At 45.7% G+C, this 23,308-nt stretch overlaps 2 protein-coding genes across 5 annotated transcripts in view; both read left to right on the top strand.

The window, feature by feature from the left end:
* Window positions 1–10,534, top strand: part of ZBTB24 (zinc finger and BTB domain containing 24) — a 47,587-nt gene extending 37,053 nt beyond the window's left edge. For all 4 annotated transcript variants that reach the window (XM_040350217.1, XM_040350219.1, XM_040350216.1 and 1 more), the window contains 2 exons: window positions 517–598; window positions 9,693–10,534. In XM_040350217.1, coding sequence (XP_040206151.1) covers window positions 517–598; window positions 9,693–10,503 — 893 coding nt within the window. In that variant the 3' untranslated portion in view covers window positions 10,504–10,534. The remainder of the gene's footprint in view (window positions 1–516; window positions 599–9,692) is intronic.
* Window positions 10,535–19,813: 9,279 nt separating this feature from the next.
* The window catches only part of PPIL6 (peptidylprolyl isomerase like 6), a 42,490-nt gene continuing 38,995 nt past the window's right edge, over window positions 19,814–23,308 (top strand). The window contains exon 1 of the mRNA XM_040350215.1: window positions 19,814–19,939. Within this exon, the coding sequence (XP_040206149.1) occupies window positions 19,859–19,939 (81 nt within the window). The 5' untranslated portion in view covers window positions 19,814–19,858. The remainder of the gene's footprint in view (window positions 19,940–23,308) is intronic.

Here is a 23,308-nt window from a genome sequence, read left to right as displayed (position 1 = left end):
TAATAGCGCTATTTTTACCGCGAAACGCAGCAAATACGCACCAGTGTGATAGGGCTCTAATGATCGCGGCGATACCTCACGTGTGGTTTGAAAACCGTTTACATATGCGGGCGCTACTCACGTATGTGTTCGCTTCTGCACGTGAGCTTGTTGGGACGGGGCGCGTTTTCTGGCTCCTAACTTTTTTAGCTGGCTCCTAGATTCCAAACAAATTTGTCAAACCCTGCTATATGTCATTTTTATTTCCGTAGTTCCATTAAAAGCCCATTTCCAACAAAAAAAACACCTCCCACATTTTCTTTTTCTTTCTAAAATGGTGTGTACACCTCCAGGTTTACCATATTCCCTCCTAGCCTTCTGTTGTATGTGCCTGGTACTTTCATATAAAGAAAAGTGTCTGTTTAGTGCAGGCGTTAAATGGATCTGTCATAAACTTTGAAGTGTCTAAGTTCACAAAGTATAGAACAAGTCGGTTTATGTATTTTGAATGAAATAATCTCTCTGCTTTTTCTTTAGGCGAGAGGCCATACACATGTGAGATCTGTGGAAAGTCGTTCACGGCTAAAACCTCTTTGCAGACACACATTCGAATACACAGGTATAGTGGCTTGTGTTTTCATCTGTTTGGCTCACATAAGCTTTCTTTTCAAATCGCAACACAAACCTCCAAAATGTATTTACTGCTTAAATGTAAAAACAATAAGATTCAAGTACTTTAGTTTCGAGCAGAGGGTATTAAATGCAATCTATTTTGTTTTCAAGTTTTTCTTTTTATTCCCTAGTTTAGATTTGGTACAATGGCTTTCTTCGCTATTCTAGACAGAAACCGAAATAGTAAAGAGAGAATTTATTCTTTCTAAATTGGCAAGTCTATCAAAAAACATGTTTCCTTTACAAAAGAAACTTCTCTGACTGATTTTTATTTGCAGTGAGATTCATCCTTTCTTTGCTGCTTATGTAAGAATCACTTTGTCATAAAAAGAAACACTTAATCACTTTAGCAAATTAAGGATTTGCCCCCTTAATGACCGGGCCATTTTTTGCGATGCAGCACTGCATAATTTTAACTGACAATTGTTTGGTTGTGCGACGCTGAATCCAAATAAAATTGACATTCTTTTCTTCGCACAAATAGAGCTTTATTTTGGTGGTATTTGATCACCTCTGCGGTTTTTATTTTTTGCGCTATAAACAAAAAAAGACTGACAATTTTTTTTTAACTTTCAGTGTGTGTGTGTGTGTATATATATATATATATATATATATATATATATATATATATATATATATATATATATATATATATATATATATATATATATATATATATATATATATATATATATATATATAATGTATTCATCAGTTTAGGCCGATTTTATAATAGTCTACATATTTTTTTATGGGATAGATGTAGGGACCTTTTTTTTTCTATTTTTATTACTAGTATTGCCGGTGATTTGTGATTTTTTTTTTTTTTGTGTGTTTTTTTTTTTTGTGGGGCTGCGATATTGTGACAGACAAATCTGATCCCAATTGACACTTTTTGGGAACCGATGACATTATTACTTTGATCAGTGCTATAGAACTGCACTAATCAATGTAACAATGAAACTGGCAAGGAAATGGGGTTAACACTAGGGGGCGATAAAGGGGTTAAGTGTGTTCCCTAGGGGTGTCCTAACTGTAGGGGGATGGGCTCACTGGAAAATGACAGAGATCACTGGGAGCAGTAGATCCCTGTCATGTCATCTGGCAGAATGGGGAATCACCTTGTTTACATAGACAGTACCCCATTCTGCCTCTCCTCACTGCGATCGCAGGTCGCTGGCGGACATCGCGTCCGTCCGACCCGTGGCAGGTGCGTGCGTGTTCACTATCCTCCTTGCATGTACCAACATACAGGTACATCGGTTCACGCAGGAGAGCCGACCTGCCGCAGTATATCTGTGTGAGCTAGTCAGCTAGTGGTTAAAGTGTTACTAAACCCACAACCGTAAAATCCGTGTGTATATGCAGTAAAGCATGCATGTTCTACTCACTGTGAAATGTAAGGGGTTAATACTCTGCATTGTGTAAAAAAAAAAAAGCTGTTTGATCCTGTCTTCTCTGATCCTCCCTTCTTCCACAGTCCCCAATCCATCTGTTTATAATACAGAGTCTTGGGGACACTCTGCACATGCTCAGTTTGGTGTGTATTGATTAGGGGTGCAACGGATCGTCACCGATCCGTGATCCGAACGGGCCACCCCGTTCGGATCGGCACACCACGCGATCCGCGGAGCGCTCCGGAGCCTCGGCCGTAGGAAAGTCCCCGGCTTCGGCCTAGCTCCGGAGCGGCGGCCATCTTACTCCGCCCCCGTGTGCTTGCCAGAGCCCAATGCATAGCGTGACACGCCTCCCCGCACAGCGCGACACGCCTCCCCGCACAGCGCGCTCACTGCAGCCATGTGGAGAGTGGAGACGGCATGAACAGTGAGCTTCTGCAGGTAGGAGATCCGTTGCAATAGTAGTAAGCATTGTAAATGTTCAATCTGAAGCAGACAAATAGCAAGACAGAGGGAGATAAGGGGCCAGAGGTATTTGTGGAGAGGCCCCCTAACAGCTGCATCTGTAATGGGAGGACATGGGGACAAGTGGACATCTTTCATTACACCCAAAAGAGTATTAGATTCAGTTTTTTTCATCACAAAATTGAGCTTATACCCTTAAATACAGTATTTGTTAATCCGACGGACTGTTTAAATGTTAAATTTAATGTGAAAATGTGTTCTGTCACATTAGCAATAAACAGTCCGTTGGATTTCCAAACACTGTATTTAAGGGTATAAGCTCCGTTTTGTGTTGAGAATAACTGTGAAATCTAAAACTCTGGTGGGTGTAACAAGATTTGTCTTTTTTTTTTTTTTTTTTTGCTGATCCGAAAATGATCCGATCCGTGACTCCTGATCCGAGGATCGATCCGATCCGTGAGTTTTTTGATCCGTTGCACCCCTAGTATTGATGGAGGCTTTTTTTTTTTTTTTTTTGGGAGGGTGCATGTGATCAGCACAGGGCCGATCAGCACTGTCCAGACAGAGAGTCAGGGATCACGTAGACTCATAGGACAGTCAGAGGAGGATGAAAACACGTTTTAACCAGTGCTTTGCCAGACAATATTAGTTACAAGACAGCTATACACTGCTGATGAGAAAAGGTAGTTGGCAGTTTATGCTTTCCTAAAATAAGTGCATTTCCATGTTCTGTGGGAGACCAGATATAGTGAATGCAGGGTCCTGGGTTTAGTAACATTTTAGTGTATCTAAACCCAAAAACAAGAAATTAATATATTGCGCTTGCCTGTCCTTAGATATGTAACTACTTTCGTTTTTTCTTTCTTTCTTCTTTTTTTTTTTTTTTTTCAACCTTCTTTTTCTTCTGCCTGTAACACAATTCTTAGTCCCTGGATGACAACACTCAGCCACAGGGCCGGTACTAGGCAGGGGCGGGGCGGGCAGCTGCCCTGAGCGCAATGATTTAGTGCAGGAGGAGGGCGCAGTTTGCCTGGTACAATCATGTCCACCACAGAACAGGCTGCAGAATGTAACACAGCAGACAGAGAGCGGCTTTGTCCCTGCATGTAAGCTCGATCGTAGCGCCCGCCCCCTGTCTGCACTGTGCACTATACCAGTACATGTGAGTGATAGAGTGGAGCATCGCTATCAGTGCTTTCCCTCTCCTAAACAGCGTCTTCTCTCCCCCCTCTCCACTCATCTCTATCACTCCTACTTTCACTTTCACAATGTCCCGATGTCTGAGGGACATCACCAGCTCTGCCCCCCTAATCTCCTAAATGTTATCTCTTTCTTGGAGCCCATTCCTCCTCTTTGTAGTGCCCCCTCCTCCTGTGTCCTTTTCCTTGGACCCCCTCCTCTCTAGCTGATCAGCCAAGCTGACTGATGTCTCTGTGCTGCTGGGCTGCCACTCACTATTCAGCAAACAGGTAACTAACATACTTTCATGCTTCATATCACTGTTAAAGGGGCTGTAAACCTTCATGTTTTTTTCACCTTAATGCATCCTATGCATTAAGGTGAAAAAACTTTTGTCACTGACCAGCCCCCAGCCCCGTGTTTTACTGACCTGAGCCCGTTTGTTCCCGTGCCGGAGACACGCAAACGCTCTCTAGCCGGGGGTCTCGGCTCTTCATTGGATAGATTGATAGCATCGCAGCCATTGGCTCCTGCTGCTGTCAATCAAATCCAATGATGCGGACGCCGGGGGTGGGGCCGAGTCTGGCACTCTGTGTTTATGCACGCAAATGCTGGACTCAGGAGCGCGCACGCTTGGTAATCCCCCAGGGAGAGTGCTTCTCCTAGGGGATTTTCCGATGCGAGAAGGAGCCGCGAGCGGCGTTGACGGCGATCAGGGTCACTCTGTGCAAAACTAACTGCATAGGTGTTGTGTGTATCCCCATGCCAGTACCCCATTCTTATCTACTGGGACATGAGGCTGCATGGACACAGCCACCGTATCCTAACATGACATACAGGTGCAGGTCCCAATAGAAGTGAATGATACGCTGGCACAGGGATGCACACAATGTCTGTACATCCCCTTGCTGATAAAAGAGAGCTCTGCACAGGACACACATGTCTGCACCACCTTAGTTGTGTGGATGGGGGGGATCTGCTCAGTTTTCTGTGATCGGACATAGGCCGATTAAAAAAATATATATACGGATTCATTTATGGGCAGCCTCCAGCTTACAATACACTATACAATCTGATTGTACAATATCTTTTGGATCTACCACCAACTATGTAGTACAAAGGCCTGACTGATTGGATACTAGTTAAATTAATTGTTTAGGTTTGTCCATATATTACAATATTTTGGTAAATCTAACAGAGATTGCGTAGAGATTGTACAATCAGATTGTATAGTGTATGCTCACCTACAGAATTGTGTTCTTGTGCATGAGTAATAACAATGACAAATGTTTTCATGTTTTCCCTGTTATCTTTACTCTCATCTTTGCAGATTTGTTTTCCTAGGAGCTTTGTCTTTGAGTCCATTAAACACCCGGACACATTGTCTAAAGATAGGTACACACTGGGGTTGCGCCAATACCTGTTTTGCACTGGCAATTACGAGTACCAATACTTGTGCTCAAGTACTCACTGATACCAGTAACTGATACCTTTTGTGGCGAGATATGAGCCTATACAAAATTAATGGGTTCATATCATACTGCAAAGAATCGCATGTGATTTGAACAGGAATGCAGTGCGATTTCCTGCACCACTCCTGTGTGAACCCAGGCTGAAATCACTATGACAAGGCATGGGATTCGGACAGGAATCGCACCGTATTCCTGTTCATATCACATGCAATTCTTTAGCAGTGGAATATGAGCCCATTCATTATGTATGAGCTCAAATCACACTGCAAAATATTGTTTTTAGGTATCGAAGCATTTACATGAGTACAAGTACTTGTGCAAATGCTTAGTGTCAGCAGCGATAGCGGTATCAGTACAACCCTAGTACACGCTATTTTTTTCCAGCAGGCTGAACAGATTCCTGCCTTCACTCAAACAAGATGGATGGAGCAGAGGCGTTGCTAGGGGGGTGAGGGGGGTGCGGGCCGCACCGGGTGACACCCACTTTTTTTTTTTAGCTGACATGTCCAGAGGTGCAGGTGGCTGTGTAGTGTAAAAGGGGTGCAGTGATGCAGGGTGTTGTGTAATGTAAAAGGGTCCAGAGGTGCAGGGGGCTATGGGATGTAAAGGGGGCCAGTGATGCAGGGTGCTGTGTAATGTAAAGGGGTCCAGTGATGCAGGGTGCTGTGTAATGTAAAGGGGTCCAGAGGTGCAGGGTGCTGTGTAATGTAAAGGGGTGCAGAGGGCTGTGTAGTGTAAAAGGGTCCAGAGGTGCAGGGGGCTATGTGATGTAAAGGGGTGCAGAGGTGCAGGCGGCTGTGTAATGTAAAAGGGGTGCAGTGATGCAGGGTGCTGTGTAATGTAAAGGGGTCCAGAGGTGCAGGTGGCTTTGTAATGTAAAAGGGTTCAGAGGTGCAGGGTGCTGTGTAATGTAAAGGGGTGCAGAGGGCTGTGTAGTGTAAAAGGGTCCAGAGATGCAGGGGGCTGTGAGATGTAAAGGGGTCCAGTGATGCAGGGTGCTGTGTAATTTTAAAGGGGTCCAGTGATGCAGGGTACTGTGTAATTTTAAAGGGGTCCAGTGATGCAGGGGGATGTGTAATGTAAAGGGGTCCAGTGATGCAGGGGGCTGTGTAATGTAAAGGGGTCCAGTGATGCAGGGGGCTGTGTAATGTAAAGGGGTCCAGAGGTGCAGGGTGCTGTGTAATGTAAAGGGGTCCAGAGGTGCAGGGTACTGTGCAATGTAAAGTGGTCCAGAGGTGCAGTTGTGGAGAGGGGTACACAGTAGTAACAAAAAGATATTGAAGGATGCAGAAGTATGCAGGGGGCACAGTGGGGTGTTTTTACATTTTAACGTGTGGGGGGGGGGGGGGGGTGCCAGATATTGGATCCGCCCCGGGTGCCAAATGCTCTTGGTACGCCCTTGGCCTATAGGCTCCTGAGATGTGAATTCCGGTTCTGGAGAAAGAGAGGTGGGGGGAGGGGACAAAGAAAAATGGAGAGAAAGAAGAAGGGATAGAATGCACAAGAAAGATGGATAGGGAGAGAGAGAAAAGGGGAAGAAAGGAGAACAGAGAGCAAACAGTAGGGTAAAAAATATTTGAAAAATGTAATTGGGGGGGGGGGGGGGTGACACCATATTTTACCGCACCAGGTGACACCAACCCTAGTGACACCACTGGGATGGAGGGATCCCCCTTCTTTGCTTTAGTACTCTGACAGCAGGACTCCTCCACTGTCAGAATACAATGATCAGAGCTGCCCATACATCGAAAGAGGTTTTTGAGCAAGACCAAGATCAGGTTTAGTTCGTTCTAGCGCATCATTTATAATCTTCAGAAATCACCCTCGGGCAGCCAAGTAACTCATTATTGGCTGCGAACCCCATCAAAGCAAAGCGGTGTACTTTGTGATCATTGTGATGACCAATCACAAATTTAAATAGAAATAATGGTGCACTCCGCAACCATTACATATGTTTTTTTATGCTGCTTCTAGCTCCACCCCCTGCTCTGCGGGGGGGGGGGGGGGGGCGCATTTTGGCATCCCCGCCCTGGGCACTGAAATACCTTGTCCCACCACTGCTCAGCCACCTTCTCTGTTTCATGACAACAGAAACATTTTAGGATTATGGGACCTCACTCCCCAAAACAAGAGCTTTTTGATTCCGAAATTTTGCATACGCTATATGGCCAAAAGTATACAAACACCCCGTCCAAATTATTAAAAGAGAAATTCCAGGATTCCTAGCACTTTAAATAATTTGTGGCGGCTTGGAACAAATAAATGACTTGCATACCAGAAGGGATGGGTTGCTGCTTAGACAGTAATAGACTGTGGCAGCTTATATGAAGTACAGTAAGCAGAGCTGTGTTCCAGCCACTTCTCCTCTACTGCTGGATATACGGTAGATAGCATTGAATGAATCCCAATATAGTTGCGCTGTGTAAAATGAATCACCATAATTAAGAACATATTTATAAATAAACACAATGTGATACTTAAATGAAAATGCAACGCCACAATTCAGTGAATAACACAAATCCATATATACTAATTCTCACAAGTCCCATGTAATTATCAGACCTATAAATAAAGTGTCCATACACAAACCATTTATTCAGGAACAAATATATCCATCATATCTTGTAAACCAAACCATGTGTAACCAGTAAAACCACCACCAGCCTCTTCCAAAATGGTTAGACCCCACATTATAGGTCTACCATAGTGTGAAGCTGCATGATTAGGAGCTGCGGTGGCTCAACACGATTGTCACTGCGCTGACAAGCCATTCACCTCTGCAGCTAGGGGTTCGGATCCCGGTCTCAGCTACATGTGAATTGAGTTTGGTGGTCTCAGCCCGGCTCCCGGTGGGTGTGCTATGCGAGGTAAGCCTGCGCTTAGTACGCCCTCCCACAAAAACCACCACACTTACACGCACTCGAAATTGGGTTAACATGCACGCACTTTGACCATGCGGTCTCTAAAAAGAGAGGCGAAGGACTAACAGGGCTGGTTGAGCGGGCTAGATCCTCTCACTCCCTTATAGGGAGTCCCTCTGCCCCGTTGGGCTTCAAAGCGGAGCAGGTAGGGCGGGCTGTATGGGAGGACCCCCTCACACACCCACCATTGCCACCCGGGGCATGGAGAAAGGTGGCAGATTGCCTCTGGGGGAGGCCTGCCTACTCCCAACTCCTGCAGTCCAGCTCCTCTCTCGAGTACACGCACAAAATACACTTTAAAAAAAAAATATATATATATATTTTTTGCTCCATTGATCAGCAAAAAAGATGAGCCTCCAACAATGTAGTACTGTTAAATGTTTATTGAATATTAGCCAGAAACCTACTTCCAAACATCCGTAGAAATGCTCCAAAAACACTGCTGGTACTGGCTCCAGCCAGGCGTGGGTGATATCTAATGACACCCCAAACGCAGAGCGTTTGCCTGCCCCGGATCACATGGTATTTCAGTACCATGAGATCTGGTGTAGTGCATTTTGCATTTTTGCGCTACTTTCGGTGCGATTCCAGCTCATTCACATAATTGGGTCGCGTAGGACTCATGCAGGAACATTGACCATGTGTGGTGTGAACCGGTGTATTGTCACATTCTGCTGCCTATCGTAGAATGCTGCGTAAGTCAAGTGGCGGACAACTGCGCATGCGCAATGCGTTCCAACCGCAAGTGCGATGCGTTCCATATGATTTACGACACTACCCTTGAGTGAACCCATCACAATTTGTCACGGAAGTGACGTATTACCATAGACGGAGCGGGGGGAGAGAGAGACACACATTCAGAGCGAGAGAGGGATACAGATATAGAGATACTGAGAGAGAACCGGGGCTCAGGGAGGGGATTACCTCCCCTATGTGCATTACTTCCCTTATATAAAATATATGTACACCATCTCTCTCTCGCTCTGAATGTATCTCAGTATCTCTATTTTTCTCTTGCTCTGAATGTGTCTCTCTCTCTCCCCCCGCTCCGTCTATGGTAATACGTCACTTCCGTGACAAATTGTGATGGGTTCACTGAAGGGTAGTGTCGTAAATCCTGTGGAACGCATCGCACTTGCGGTTGGAAAGCATTGCGCATGCGCAGTTGTCCGCCACGTGACTTCCGCAGCATTCTACGATAGGCAGCAGAATGTGACAATACACCGGCCCTTAGAGGTTGTTTACTTGTCTGTGAAAACATATTAGTCAACATTTCCATGCACGTTGTGGCAATTAGATACATTTTTAGAGCAACATTACAATACACAGGGGTTGATTTTATTAAACCTGGAGAGTGCAAAATCTGGTGCAGCGCTGCATAGAAACTAATCGGCTTGCAGGTTTTATTGTCAAAACGTAATTTTTAGAAGCTGATTGGCTATCATGCACATCTGCACCAGAATTTGCACTCTCCAGTTTTAGTAAATCTTCCCCACTGTATTAGAAGTGTTATATGAATTATAAGTAGAATATTGACTTTACTGCTGAACCTAATCAACCCTGATTTCTGTAGCTATCATGTACCTACTGTTGATTTATCATTTCAGAGGGGAAAAGCCTCACTGTTGCAATATTTGTGGGAAAGCGTTTACAGATGCCAGTGCCAGGAGAAGACACAGCGTTTTGCACACCGGAAAGAAGCCGTTCTCTTGTCCACAATGTGATTTGCAGTTTTCCCGCATGGACAATCTGAAGACACACATTAAAACTCACAATAAAATAAAGCAGACACAGGACACAAGCACTGGAAGTGCTGATGAAACAAGGACCATACTTCAGCTGCAGCAATACCAGCTAGCAGCTTCTAATGGCCAAGAAATCCAATTATTGGTGACAGACGGTGTCCACAACCTGAACTTCATGTCAAGTCATGGCCCAGGTATAAGTATTGTGACAACCGATGATCCTCATAGCATTACAGACCAAAATAACCTTGCTCTGATCACTCATCAGCCCCCGCCGTTGCACAGTTTGTCAGTTTCCCAGCAGCAACATGTTCAGTCTATCCAGAACATCGAACTAATGGAGAACAGGATACAAACTGTGCTGCAGGAACCAATGCATGTCATCACTCTGTCAAAGGAAACACTGGACCAACTGCAAGGACGAGCTCATGAAATTCACTTAACGCATACAGACCGGCAAACCGCGCTAACTCAGGTGCAAGCGCATCCATCACAGAGTATTTTGAGCCAAAGTGTCAGAGTCTCTGACCACATTCAACAAACTATCAATGTAAACCCTTTATCACAACCCGTGCCAGGGGCCCATATCCCTGCACAAACATTCCAGATACAAGCCGATGCTGTCTCTTTTATAAACACAACCCTGGACACTACAAACTCAACCCCTGTATGATAAAAATTCTATATCTTGTTTTTGGTTTAAAGTTTTAGTGTTTTTTGCTTTTTTTTTTTTTTTTTTATGAAAGAAAGTGAATGAATGATAAAGCAAGACAGTGAGTTTGTAATCTGGGTATTCTTCATTCTGTCTGCCAGTCATTTACCAAGTAGACACCTGGCGACACTTAAACGTGCATGAGCTGGAGATCTGCAATACTACAGATGATACAGAAGTGTGTGTGTAAACACACAGCTCTCGGTCCTGTCAGCAGGGGAAATGCTGATCTTCTGTTCATACAATGTATGAACCGAGGATCAGTGTTTCCCCTAGTGAGGCCACCCCCCCCCCCCCCCCCCCACAGTAGGAACACACCCAGGGACATACTTAACCCTTCCCTGCCCCCTAGTGTTAACCCCTTCACTGCCAGTGGCATTTTTATAGTAATCCAATGCATTTTTATAGCACTGATCGCTATAAAAATGCCAATGGTTCCAAAAATGTGTCAAAAGTGTCCGCCATAATGTCGCAGTACCAAAAAAAAATCGCTGATCGCCGCCATTACTAGTAAAAAAAATATATTAATAAAAATACCCCCTATTTTGTAAACGCTATAACTTTTGCGCAAACCAATCAATAAACGCTTATTGCGATTTTTTTTTTTTTTACGAAAAATATGTAGAAGAATACGTATCGGCCTAAACTGAGGAAAAAAAAATGTTTTTTATATATTTTTGGGGGATATTTATTACAGCAAAAAGTTAAAAATATTAATTTTTTTCAAAATTGTCGCTCTATTTTTGTTTATAGCGCAAAAAATAAAAACCGCAGAGGTGATCAAATACCACCAAAAGAAAGCTCTATTTGTGGGGAAAAAAGGACGCCAATTTTGTTTGGGAGCCACGTCGTATGACCGCGCAATTGTCAGTTAAAGCGGCGCAGTCCTGAATCTCAAAAAGTGCTCTGGTCTTTGGGCAGCAATATGATCCGGGGGTTAAGTGGTTAAGCAGTTCATATTCTGGTGGAACTTTATTTCTTGGTGCCGCACCCTCTGATTTAGTTGATGCATTGGTCTATGTTCATAGTAAGGCTCCATTCACACCTAGGCAGACAAATTCGCGGCGTTTTGTCGCCGCAAATCGCAGTACAAATAGCAGCGTTTTGTACCGCGATTTGCGGCGACAAAACGCCGGTATTGTCCGCCTAGATGTGCCCCAGATTGACCCCCTCTATGGAGATGCTTCCCATCTCCTAGCCGAAAGCCGCCTGAAAAAAAGGTCCGGGACCTTTTTTCAGGCGTCCGGCGTTCAGCGTGGAGATGTGAACCATCTCCATAGAATGGGGGTGTGAATGGGGGCTAAGATTTCTGAGATCTAGGTTTTTAAGATTTCCTAGTTCACTGATGTGACTTCAGTAAAACTAAACTCTGGCTGCTATAGGTGATTGTACTTGATAAATCTTTACTACACTGAGTTTAAATGTGTGTACACACTTCACTGAATGGCATTGCCACTGTGTGTGGTATTTATCAGCTCCAGTGCTATGTACCCCTATTCAAATTCTATGAATGCAACAGAATGAAGACAGCTCCTGCTTTAGAAAATTAGAGCCCTTTCACACTGGGTCGTTGTGTGCGTGCAGTAAAGTGTCTCTTTACCGTTGCATTAGCTGCGCTTTTAACCCCTGCTAGCGACCGAAAAAGGGTTAAAAGCGCAGCCGCTTATTGATTTCAATTGGCAGGGGCGATTTAGGAGCGGTGTGTACACCGCTCCTACAGTGCCTTAAAGATGCTGCTTGTAGGACTGTTTTTTGACGTCCTGCCAGCGCACCGCTCTAGTGTGAAAGCCCTCTGGCTTTCACATTGGAAAGACAGGAGAGTGCTTTTTTTAGCACTATAGTGCCTGTAAAGCGCATCAGTGTGAAAGGGGTCTTATGGAGTTAACTACCAGTACTACCATTATGCAATGCAGGTTTTTCTTTTGTCACAAAATTACACATGTGAGAATTTAAGAAAAAAAGTCCTTTATTAGGGGATCAATTATTCTTGTGAATTTATGTTCTTCTATACCAGGGGTCTCCATACTTTTAAAGCAAAGGGATTACCAGGTGGATTATAAAATGCCCCAGGGCCGAGCATCTGTGAGAATAAACATGGCCCCAGTTTTGGTGGGCAGTAGGAGGAGGAATAGTGCTCCATCATTGCTATTTGTCTAAGAAATGGTGCCCCATTGTTGGTGCCCTTGGGAGGAATAGTGCCTCATATCATTGGGAGCAATACTGCCCCAAGGGCTGGGTGAAGGCTAGCAAAGGGACACATTTGGCCCTTAGGCCGCAGTTTGGAGACCCCTGTTTTATACCATTCATCTACTGATTGTTTCCAGGGCCTTTGATAAGGCAGTACAGCCAGCCCTCCTGTACTGGGCCCAGGTTCCATCACTTCAAAAGGGAGGCCAAAGCACCTGCTATACTTTTTTTTTTGCAGACACTGATCCTCTTCTGTCTCCCACTGCAACACCTCCAGGTTCTCCTCCTCCCTCTCTCTGGCTGCACTAGGATAGGTTCTAGCACATGCGTCTCTTCCATCTGCTATCTGGGCTCCCATGTGTGCCCCTTTCCCCACATAGGTTTAAGGCTTCCCCCTCTCCTGCTAATGCATGCACACAGGGAATGTCATGTACTGGCCCCTTCCTTTCCTTACTGAACACAGTGAGTGATTGGTACCAATTACTTGTGTGTTCATTCATCACTGAAACATAGTAAGGCAGCTTTAGAGCAATTCCTATTTATTATTTTGTGCAGCTAAGCTGTAGAGAAAGAGACGGATAAATCCATTTCCTCAGTCACTTTCAGGAGGGGGGGGGGGGTTCTCCTGTCAAGTAGGCTGTATGGGGCCCCTTGTGATTTCTAACAGCAGCCCTGCTTGTTTCTACCATATGGATTATACCTCCAAGCTCTCGGGTCCTGACTCCCACATGAGTTGTAAATCATGCACAAACAACTGTATGCTTATAATTTTTATTGGGCCTTCTTTACAATTAAAATATACACCAATCAGCCATAACATTATAGCCAAAAGGTAATAACTGTGGGGGATGAGCTGATGGAGGGAAAAAAAAAAAGTTCATTTGTTAGGTGGAGGCAGGATAGGCTTCGCTGAAGAGAAATATTCAGGCATTGCCTAAAAGTGGATAGAGTAGGAGATAGTCGGACAGATTGGGGTAGGGAATTCCAAAGGATGGGAGAGGCTCAGGAGAAGTCCTGGAGGTGACAAGGGAGCTAGAGAGCAGGAGGTCTTGAGAGGAACAAAGAGATTGATTTGGTTTTAAATAACAAACCTGGCCAACTTAGCTGCTCTATTCGATGGGTTTGCACAGAGCAGCCCCGATCCTCTTCTTGGGTCCCCTGCTGGCAATCCAGGCACCTCCTCTTCGGCAGATGCCCCCACAGAAAGCTGCTTTCTATGGGGGCAGCCGCATGCACTCGCTCCCGAGTCCCGCTGATGTGTCTTTTTGAAGCAGACCATGGGGACTCGGGAACCTTTAAAAGACAAGTATGGGTTTGTTTGTTTTTTCCCTCCATTATTCTTGGCTTCTCTTCTTCACTGAGACCCGAAGCGATCAAACACCGCAATGGCTCAGTTCTCACAGCTCCCCAAGCAGAGAGCTGCTGACTGTCAATCGGCAGCTCTCTGCTCTGCTCCTCCACTCTCATTGGAGCGCTGAGCTGTGGAGGGGCAGGGAGCAGCCGTCTCGGGCCCTCAGTGGCTCGCTGAGACGCCTCTTAGCCCAGGCACCTGGCGGATCCAGACTGCATTGTCGGGATGACACGCTGCCCTTGTCAAAGTCGCTCAAATCCTTACGATTGCCTGTATTGCCAATTTCAGGTGCCAGTGTAATGAGATAATCAATGTTATTCACTTTCCCTTTCACTTTCCCTTTCATAAATGTTAAGTTATAATGATAATAAATCTAGTGCAAAACAAATTAAAGTGGAATTATATGAATTAAAATAAAGCAGTTTGCACAAAAAACATTTACGGGAGATAATGGTAACTAAAATGTACTATTAGGAGTACTAATGGGGAGATAATGAATGAAACAGGTACTTGGAAAACGTGCTGCTATATCCAGCTACATACTGTCAAAATGTTGGCACATCAGCATTTGGATATCTTAATAGTACATGTGTTCATGCTTTTAAAAGTTTTGACTGAGACAAGTCTTTAACAGGGTTGATAATACATGATTGATATAGGCATTTGGTACCAAATCCATATTTACGGAGCACACATGAAAGAAGGGAAGTAGCGCTACAAAGACCGGTGATGTTCTTGTGCACCTGTTTTTATTCTATTTTGGATAGCGTGTCTCCCTGCTGTGCACCGTAGCTCCTCCTGTCGACCCCCTACATCACGACTGTATCCTATAGTGCCGTAGTTGTCGGCAGGTCAAACCACAGACAACAGCAGGGAACGTGGTATTCAAAACATCCAGAAATTTTGGATAGCTCTGGCACAGAGCACGCAAAGAACTCCTCTGCCAGATCCTGCGCTTTTCCTTTTAGCCCCCCCCCCCCCCGTCTGTTCTCCAGCTCAGAAATTGGAAGCAGAGAGGAGGACAGAACTCCTCTTAAAGATCCTGCACCTCTCTTTGCAGCTGCAGCACCCCGTCATTGCCATCTCCCCTGGTATCGCCATTCAGCAGACTACAGCCCTCCTCTGGTTCTCCTCCAGACCCTGCACTTTCTGCTTCCCAGCTCCACCTACAGCTTCTTCCCAGCAGCAACACAAGGTAAGGGGAGGTTCATAATGCTGATGTGGCCCGCAATGAAATTATGTTTGACACCTCCTATCTAACACATCAAATCTGAAATAAATTGGGACTATGTGCAGGGATGGACTGGCCATTGGGACCACAGGGAGTTTCCCGGTGGGCCGATGGCTCAGTGGGCTGGCTTCAGTGACAGCGGATTGCCTCCCCCCTCTGCTCCTCTGTCTCTCCCTCCCCACAGCACTCACCTGAGGGGAACAAAGAAGCAGGGGGGACAACAGAGGAACATGACAGCTGACTCAACAGCTATGGCCTGGGAGTTTCTCACTTCTGCCTAATCTTGTCCCATAAGGGGGGGGCACCGAACGTATTCTTTTCCCCGGGTGAAATAACGTCTAGCTTCCCCACTGGTACTGCCTATAAGAGTACCAGTACCAGCCGTTCTACTCTAATAAATAGAACGGCTAGTGAAGGGGGAGAGGGGGCTTGGGTGGCCGGGGGAGTGCGGGAGTTGTCCGGCCGCTGTGGGAGAGACCTGTCAAAGTGGGCCAGTCTGGATGAAGTCCAGGGCCAAATTTCTGTCCCAGTCCAGCCCTGACTATGTGTACCCATCCTAGTATTCCCTAAACAACCCCATACTCTGATCTGTTGTATTGTGAAAATTGTAAAAAAAAAAAAAACTTTGCCAAACTGTTTTTAGTTCACACCTATTACAATACATGTTTAAGCCGAGCGACTGCTTATAAGTAATCCCTCTATGGCCAGTCATACTTTGCTCTGCAAAATGCAAATGCTCCAGTGGACACAGTGCCAACATGGAGCAAACGGACGCAAACTGGATTGTCTCTGAGTTCTTCACGAAGCACTGAGAGCCACCAACGCCCCTGGACCAGCGTCTTGAATCCTGCTTGTCTTGCGAGACAACACTCACAAATCGATTCAGGATTTTAAAAAAAATAGTTTGTATTGCAAAACGCTCATAAACTGCGTTACTTGCAATCCAAGATTCCACTGTACAGGCGGTCTCTTGGTTTTGGATGGGTGGACCACAAGTACCTTGTCTCTGTCAGGAGTTTTGTACTCTGGGGGTTCAGGGCTAATGTCCATTCTCCTAGTAGGGAAATCATGTGTTACACCCCATGCACTTTTTTGCGTGTTTTACTTTTTTATTGCACCTAGTGTTTTGTGTGTGCACTCCACACTGGAGCAAAAAAAAGGTAACCAGAGTGTGCCACCCCTAATGCATCCCTCAAGCACAGTAGCGGAGCTCATGTGTTTCCTGAGCCCTGCCTGCACAAAAAAAAAGAAAAACTATGATTTAAGGCAGTGGTCTCCAAACTGCATCCCTGGAGCCAGATGTGGCCCTTTGCTTGCTTTTATCTGGCTCGAGGCATAATTCCTGCCACTGATACCAACAACATGGCATAATTCCTGCCACTGGTACCAACAACGTGGCATAATTCCTGCCACTGGTACCAACAACGTGGCATAATTCCTGCCACTGGTACCAACAACGTGGCATAATTCCTGCCACTGATACCAGCAATGTGGCATAATTCCTGCCACTGATACCAACAACATGGCATAATACCTGCCACTGATACCAGCAACGTGGCATAATTCCTGCCACTGATACCAGCAACGTGGCATAATTCCTGCCACTGATACCAACAACATGGCATAATTCCTGCCACTGGTACCAACAACGTGGCATAATTCCTGCCACTGGTACCAACAACGTGGCATAATTCCTGCCACTGGTACCAACAACGTGGCATAATTCCTGCCACTGATACCAGCAATGTGGCATAATTCCTGCCACTGATACCAACAACATGGCATAATACCTGCCACTGATACCAGCAACGTGGCATAATTCCTGCCACTGATACCAGCAACGTGGCATAATTCCTGCCACTGATACCAACAACATGGCATAATTCCTGCCACTGGTACCAACAACGTGGCATAATTCCTGCCACTGGTACCAACAACGTGGCATAATTCCTGCCACTGGTACCAACAACGTGGCATAATTCCTGCCACTGATACCAGCAATGTGGCATAATTCCTGCCACTGATACCAACAACATGGCATAATACCTGCCACTGATACCAGCAACGTGGCATAATTCCTGCCACTGATACCAGCAACGTGGCATAATTCCTGCCACTGATACCAGCAACGTGGCATAATTCCTGCCACTGATACCAGCAACGTGGCATAATTCCTGCCACTGATACCAACAACATGGCATAATTCCTGCCACTGATACCAGCAACGTGGCATAATTCCTGCCACCGATACCAACAACGTGGCATAATTCCTGCCACTGATACCAACAATGGGGCACTATTGCTTCCACTGACACCAACAATGTGGCATAATTCCTCCCGCTGATACCAACAATGGGGTATTATTCTTTCCACCATTGGCGACCCATCCATTAGGGGCACCTGGGTGCCGCCCCCCCCCTCTCTTCTCGCCACCCCCTATATGCATTATGGATAGATTCATGCATAGCATGGCTGCCACGGCCACCCCCTATTCGTGCAAGAATTACAGCAGCCAAGGTTTTTTTTTTTTTTTAAATCACCCGATTAGAGCCAGAGGCTCTAATAGGCTTCAAAATTGGGTGGGCTCCGGTCGCAGAGGATGCATCCTGAGCCAGGTGTGTTACAACAGCGAGGGAATATTTGCTGTTGAAACACTGATTCTCAATCAGGCAAATCAGAAGCGGGTTGAGACCCATTTTTCAATTGGCCGAAAAGAGAAGATTCCCGATTGGCAGCCAAGGAAGAGGGAGGAAACGGAAGCTGACATTGTGATGACCAGAATGGGGGGCTACCGTTGCTGTGATGACCAGTAGGACGGGAGGCCGCCGCCGAGCAGGGGAAGCCCCCGGTGATGGGGTAAGTGTTACCTACTGACTGACCAACGAGGGGGGTTGGCATACTGTTTTCCGCACCCCCCCAATACATTTTTCCACCAGCCGCCACTGCTTTCCACTGACAAAAAGAAAGGACACTATTCCTCCCACTGACACTATTATTTCTCCCACTAATGCCAAAGATCAGGCATTGTTTATTCACATTGGGCACAGTTCACCCCCTAATGTCTGGAGAACAGAAGATTGGCCCTTTGTTTAGAAAGTTTGGAGACCCCCAATTTAAGGTATACGGCTATGTTTATTATTTTTCCACAGAGGGTTTATTAACACTTTAATAATAATAATTAATGAGAGTGGACAGTGGGGTCATTATGACGTCTGCAGGAATTTGCTACTGCAATAATAACAAGTGATTTACAGAAAATCTTTCTGCCTGCCTTCCAATGACAATCAAAATGATCAGATTGGCAAGCAATCGAATAGTTATAACTTCATATCCGATCAATTTAGACTCCTTGGCCCAGATTCACAAACGAGATACGACGGCGTATCTCTGAGTTGCGCCGTCGTATCTGTGCGCCTGATTCTTAGAATCAGTTACGCATAGATTTCCCTTAGATCCGACTGGCGTAAGTTTCTTACGCCGTCGGATCGTAACTGCATATTTATGCTGGCCGCTAGGGGCGTGTATGCTGATTTACGCTTAGAAATATGTAAATCAGCTAGATACGCAAATTCATGAACGTACGCCCGGCCGACGCAGTACAGATACGCCGTTTACGTTAGGCTTTTCCCGGCGTAAAGTTACCCCTGCTATATGCGGCGTACCAATGTTAAGTATGGCCGTCGTTCCCGCGACGAAATTTGAAAATTTTGCGTAAGTCGTCCGTGAATGGGGCTGGACGTAATTTACGTTCACGTCGAAACCAATACGTCCTTACGGCGTATTTGGAGCAATGCACACAGGGATATGTCCACGGATGGCGCATGCGCCGTTCGTGAAAAACGTCAATCACGTCGGGTCACATAACATTAACATAAAACACGCCCCCCTGTCCCACATTTGAATTAGGCGGGCTTATGCCGGCCGATTTACACTACGCCGACGCAACTTACGGAGCAAGTGCTTTGAGAATACAGCACTTGCCCGTCTAAGTTGCGGAGGCATAACGTAAATAAGATACGTTACGCCCGCGCAACAATACGCCGCTGTATGAGAATCTGGCCCCTTGTAGATTGGATTTGGTTGATTGTATCAATTTTCAGCACTGAGATTCATGAATCCGATTGTGTTTTTTTATTAATCGGAATCGGAGACTGCATGGTGGCACAATGATCGATAATTTATTATTCTATCATCCAACTATTGATCATCGAACTCAACTTCCCTGTGCTTGTCACTGTCATTTCCATTTGTCAGTTATAGATTGGAAAAGAGATTGATCATGTTATTGCAGAATGTATGGCCACTATTATTACTGAGAGTAATTACTATATTTAAGACCTCTTCCTTTGTGAGATCAGACATGTTACCCATGTGTGTCCAGCTTCTAAAGACTGATCTGTGTAGTCCCGAGTTTATGAATGACGAGTGAAGAGTGTAATGTCCTCCTCGGTCCTCCTGCAATCAGCCCGGATTTGCCGGGTGACGTCACGGCTTGTCATGTAACCTTGGTGACCGGGAGACGCCGAGACACGCCGCAGCACACCACGATGGCCTCGGAGCGGCTCCAGATGGAGGTTGTGGGGCTCCTCAGTGAACCTCCTTTTCATATCGCCAAATGTGCTGCAGAGGTGAGGCCAGCCTGGGGGGGAACGATCAGATATCGCTTATTATATGCATGCTGTCATTTCCTACACCTCCTTAGTACATCGCTGTCACTATACACGGGGGTGCGGCTGCCTGGAGATCTATAGGAGCCTCCTCCAGATCATTAATCCATACTAACAATCTACATTATACTGTCTGTGCTCATAGATTTCTGGGTGTTCTATATATTTTAACTTCCTTGAATAACAAATATTAAATGTAGCTATTAATCCAGAAAGCATACTGAGATCCTTGCACCTGCAGATGTTTATTTTTGATAATTAAATCTCTAATATCTTGTTGTCACAAGCAACATAATATATGAAAAAAAAGTTTCTTGTATGCCTTTTTGTGTTTCCAAAATGTATATATCATCAACGTAGAATGATGCACACCAGTACATACCCACCTTAAAGTGGCACTAAAGGCCGCATTTAAAAATGACCTATATAATATGATATAGTGACTAGTCTTTGATTTTCTGAGTCTCTCCATAACATAGTGCCAGATTCACAAAAGAGATACGATGGCTTATCTCCTGATACGCCGTCGTATCTCTGTGATCCGCCCGGCGTAACTACGCGGCTGATTCATAGAATCAGTTACGCATAGATAGCCCTAAGATCCGACAGGTGTAATTGACTAACACCTGTCGGATCTTAGGATGCAATTCTAGGACGGCCGCTAGGTGGCGATTCCATTGCGGTCGGCGTAGTATATGCAAATGACTAGTTACGGCGATTCACGAACGTACGATTTACCCGTCGCTCTCAATTTACGTTGTTTCCGTCGAGATACGCCGCGTAAAACTAAGGCTGCCCTCTAGGTGGCCTAGCCAATGTTAAGTATGGCCGTCGTTCCCGCGTCGAAATTTTAAAATTCACGTCGTTTGCGTAAGTCGTCCGTGAATGGCGCTGGACGCCATTTACGTTAATTGAAACCAATGATGTCCTTGCGACGTCATTGAGCACAATGCACGTCGGGTAATTTGATGGACGGAGCATGCGCAGTACGTTCGGCGCGGGAACTCGCCTAATTTAAATGGTGCCCGCCCCATTTGAATTAGGGGGGCTTGCGCCAAGCGGATTTACGTTACACCACCGCAAGTTTACAGGTAAGAGCTTTGTGAATCAGGCACTTACACTGTAAACCTGCGGCGGTATAACGTAAACGGGATACGTTACGCCGCCGCAGCGTAACGTATTTGTACCTGAATCTGGCCCATAGTTTTTATTACCTGTTGATCTTGTTATTTATCAACTTCCATTTCAAGCCAAAGGAAACCCTCCTATCCTTTATACAGCCAAGGAATCTGCCATCTTGGCCTCTGTGTGATTTGCTGTTGCCATGGAGCTGCACATGTGATCGATTATGACTCCAGTCATTTGATGACTTGACAGTTTGACCAAAAGCACAAGCGACTGTGACAGTTATCATTTATAGAATGCCTAGAATGGAACTGTTTTGGGAAACCATTACGTCAGTGGGTTTAGTTCTGCTTTAACAGACCAAGCTGTCTGGTGAAAGTCTCAGTTAGAGGATTTTGCCATACCATTTACCCATAGGTGTGCGCAGCTTATTACAGTGGGGTGTGCACCCCAAAGCTCAAACACGCATGCCTTTCTCTGCAACCTCAGATGCACAGGGCAGTAAATTAATGGGAAGTGCTCTGTGTTAAGCAGCTTCTTGTTCATTCACAAACCGAAGCATAGTAAGCACAGTTTACTATGCTTCAGTTATGAATGAACACAGTGAGTGTTCACTGTGTTCATTTAAAAAAGGAAGGCTCCAGTATATGACATATTTGCTAACCCCTTCCCCCACTCTCCATCCTGAAATATTCCCCACAGCAGCTGGCAGCCAGCAGCACTGCCGGGCAGGGGGGCCAACACATGCAATAGGGGAAATCAGCACTGCACGTAGTGATTAGGGTGTGCCTGGGCACACGTCTATATATTTACCACTGAAGAAGTGCTTACAATAGTCAACTTTTATTCATTTATGTCAAACCTTTATACCAAAAGGAAAAAAATAAATGTTTTCTGTAATCACTTAAAAGCTGTTAGCTGAAGTTGGGTTTAACTTGTTAGTCAGTCACCAAGGCCCAGATTCACAAAGGACTTACGACGGCGTATCTCCTGATACGCCGTCGTAAGTCCGAATGTGAGGCGTTGCATCTATGCGCCTGATTCATAGAATCAGATACGCCTCACTGTTGCCAAGATACAAGCGGCGTAAGTCTCCTACGCCATCGTATCTTGGGGTGCATATTTACGCTGGCTGCTAGGGGCGCTTCCGTATATTTCCGCGTAGAATATGCGAATGAGCTAGATACGCCGATTCACTTGCACCCGGCGTATTAAAATAGGCGTACGACCGGCGTAACTTTACCCCTCATAAAGCAGGGGTAAGTCATGTTAAGGTATGGACGTCGGAACAGCGTCGTATTTTACGTTGTTTGCGTAAGTCGTACGTGAATGGGGATGGGCGTAGGTTACGTTCACATCGGCTAAGCATTGAGCCAACGTAATTTACGGAGAAAATTCGACGTGATACTGAGCATGCGTGCGCCGTTCGTTAGGTGCGTCATTTACGTGGGGTCACGATTCATTTCCATACAACACGCCCCCTACCAGCCTACTTTGAATTACGCGGGCTTACGCCGGTCCATTTACGGAGCAAGTGCTTTGTGAATACTGGCCCGGATTCAGAAAGAATTGCGCTCTATTTGCGGAGGCGCAGGACAACGATTTTGCCCTGCGCCCCCGCAAATATTTTGAGCTGCCCTCGATTCACGGAGCAGTAGCTCCGTAAATTGCGAGGGCGCGCCGGCAAAATTGCCCGGCGTAAGCGCGCGCAATGTAAATGATCCCGCCGGGGGCGGGAATCATTTAAATTAGGCGCGCTCCCGCGCCGAGCGTAGAGCGCATGCTCCGTCGGGAAACTTTCCCGACGTGCATTGCGGCAAATGACGTCGCAAGGACGTCATTTGCTTCAAAGTGAACGTGAATGGCGTCATGCGCCATTCACGATTCACTTACGCAAACGATGTAAAATTCGAACGTCGCAACGCGGGAACGCCGGGTATAGTTTAGCATTGGCTGCCCCTGCTATTAGAAGGGGCAGCCTTACGCTAAACACGCTGTACGGAAACAAAGTAACTTGCGTACGCAGGGGGCGCGCAACATTGTGAATCGGCGTAAGTATGCAATTTGCATACTATACGCTGACCACAATGGGAACGCCCCCTAGCGGTCATCGCAAGAATGCAGCCTAAAATCTGCGTGGCCTTATGCTGCAGTCGGCGTAACGAGTTCTCTGAATCAGGAGAACTCGTTACGCCGGCGCAAGTC

Source organism: Rana temporaria, chromosome 4, assembly GCF_905171775.1.
Source record: "Rana temporaria chromosome 4, aRanTem1.1, whole genome shotgun sequence".
In the NCBI taxonomy this organism is placed as follows: domain Eukaryota; kingdom Metazoa; phylum Chordata; class Amphibia; order Anura; family Ranidae; genus Rana; species Rana temporaria.
This window is presented reverse-complemented; position numbering and strand designations above follow the sequence as displayed.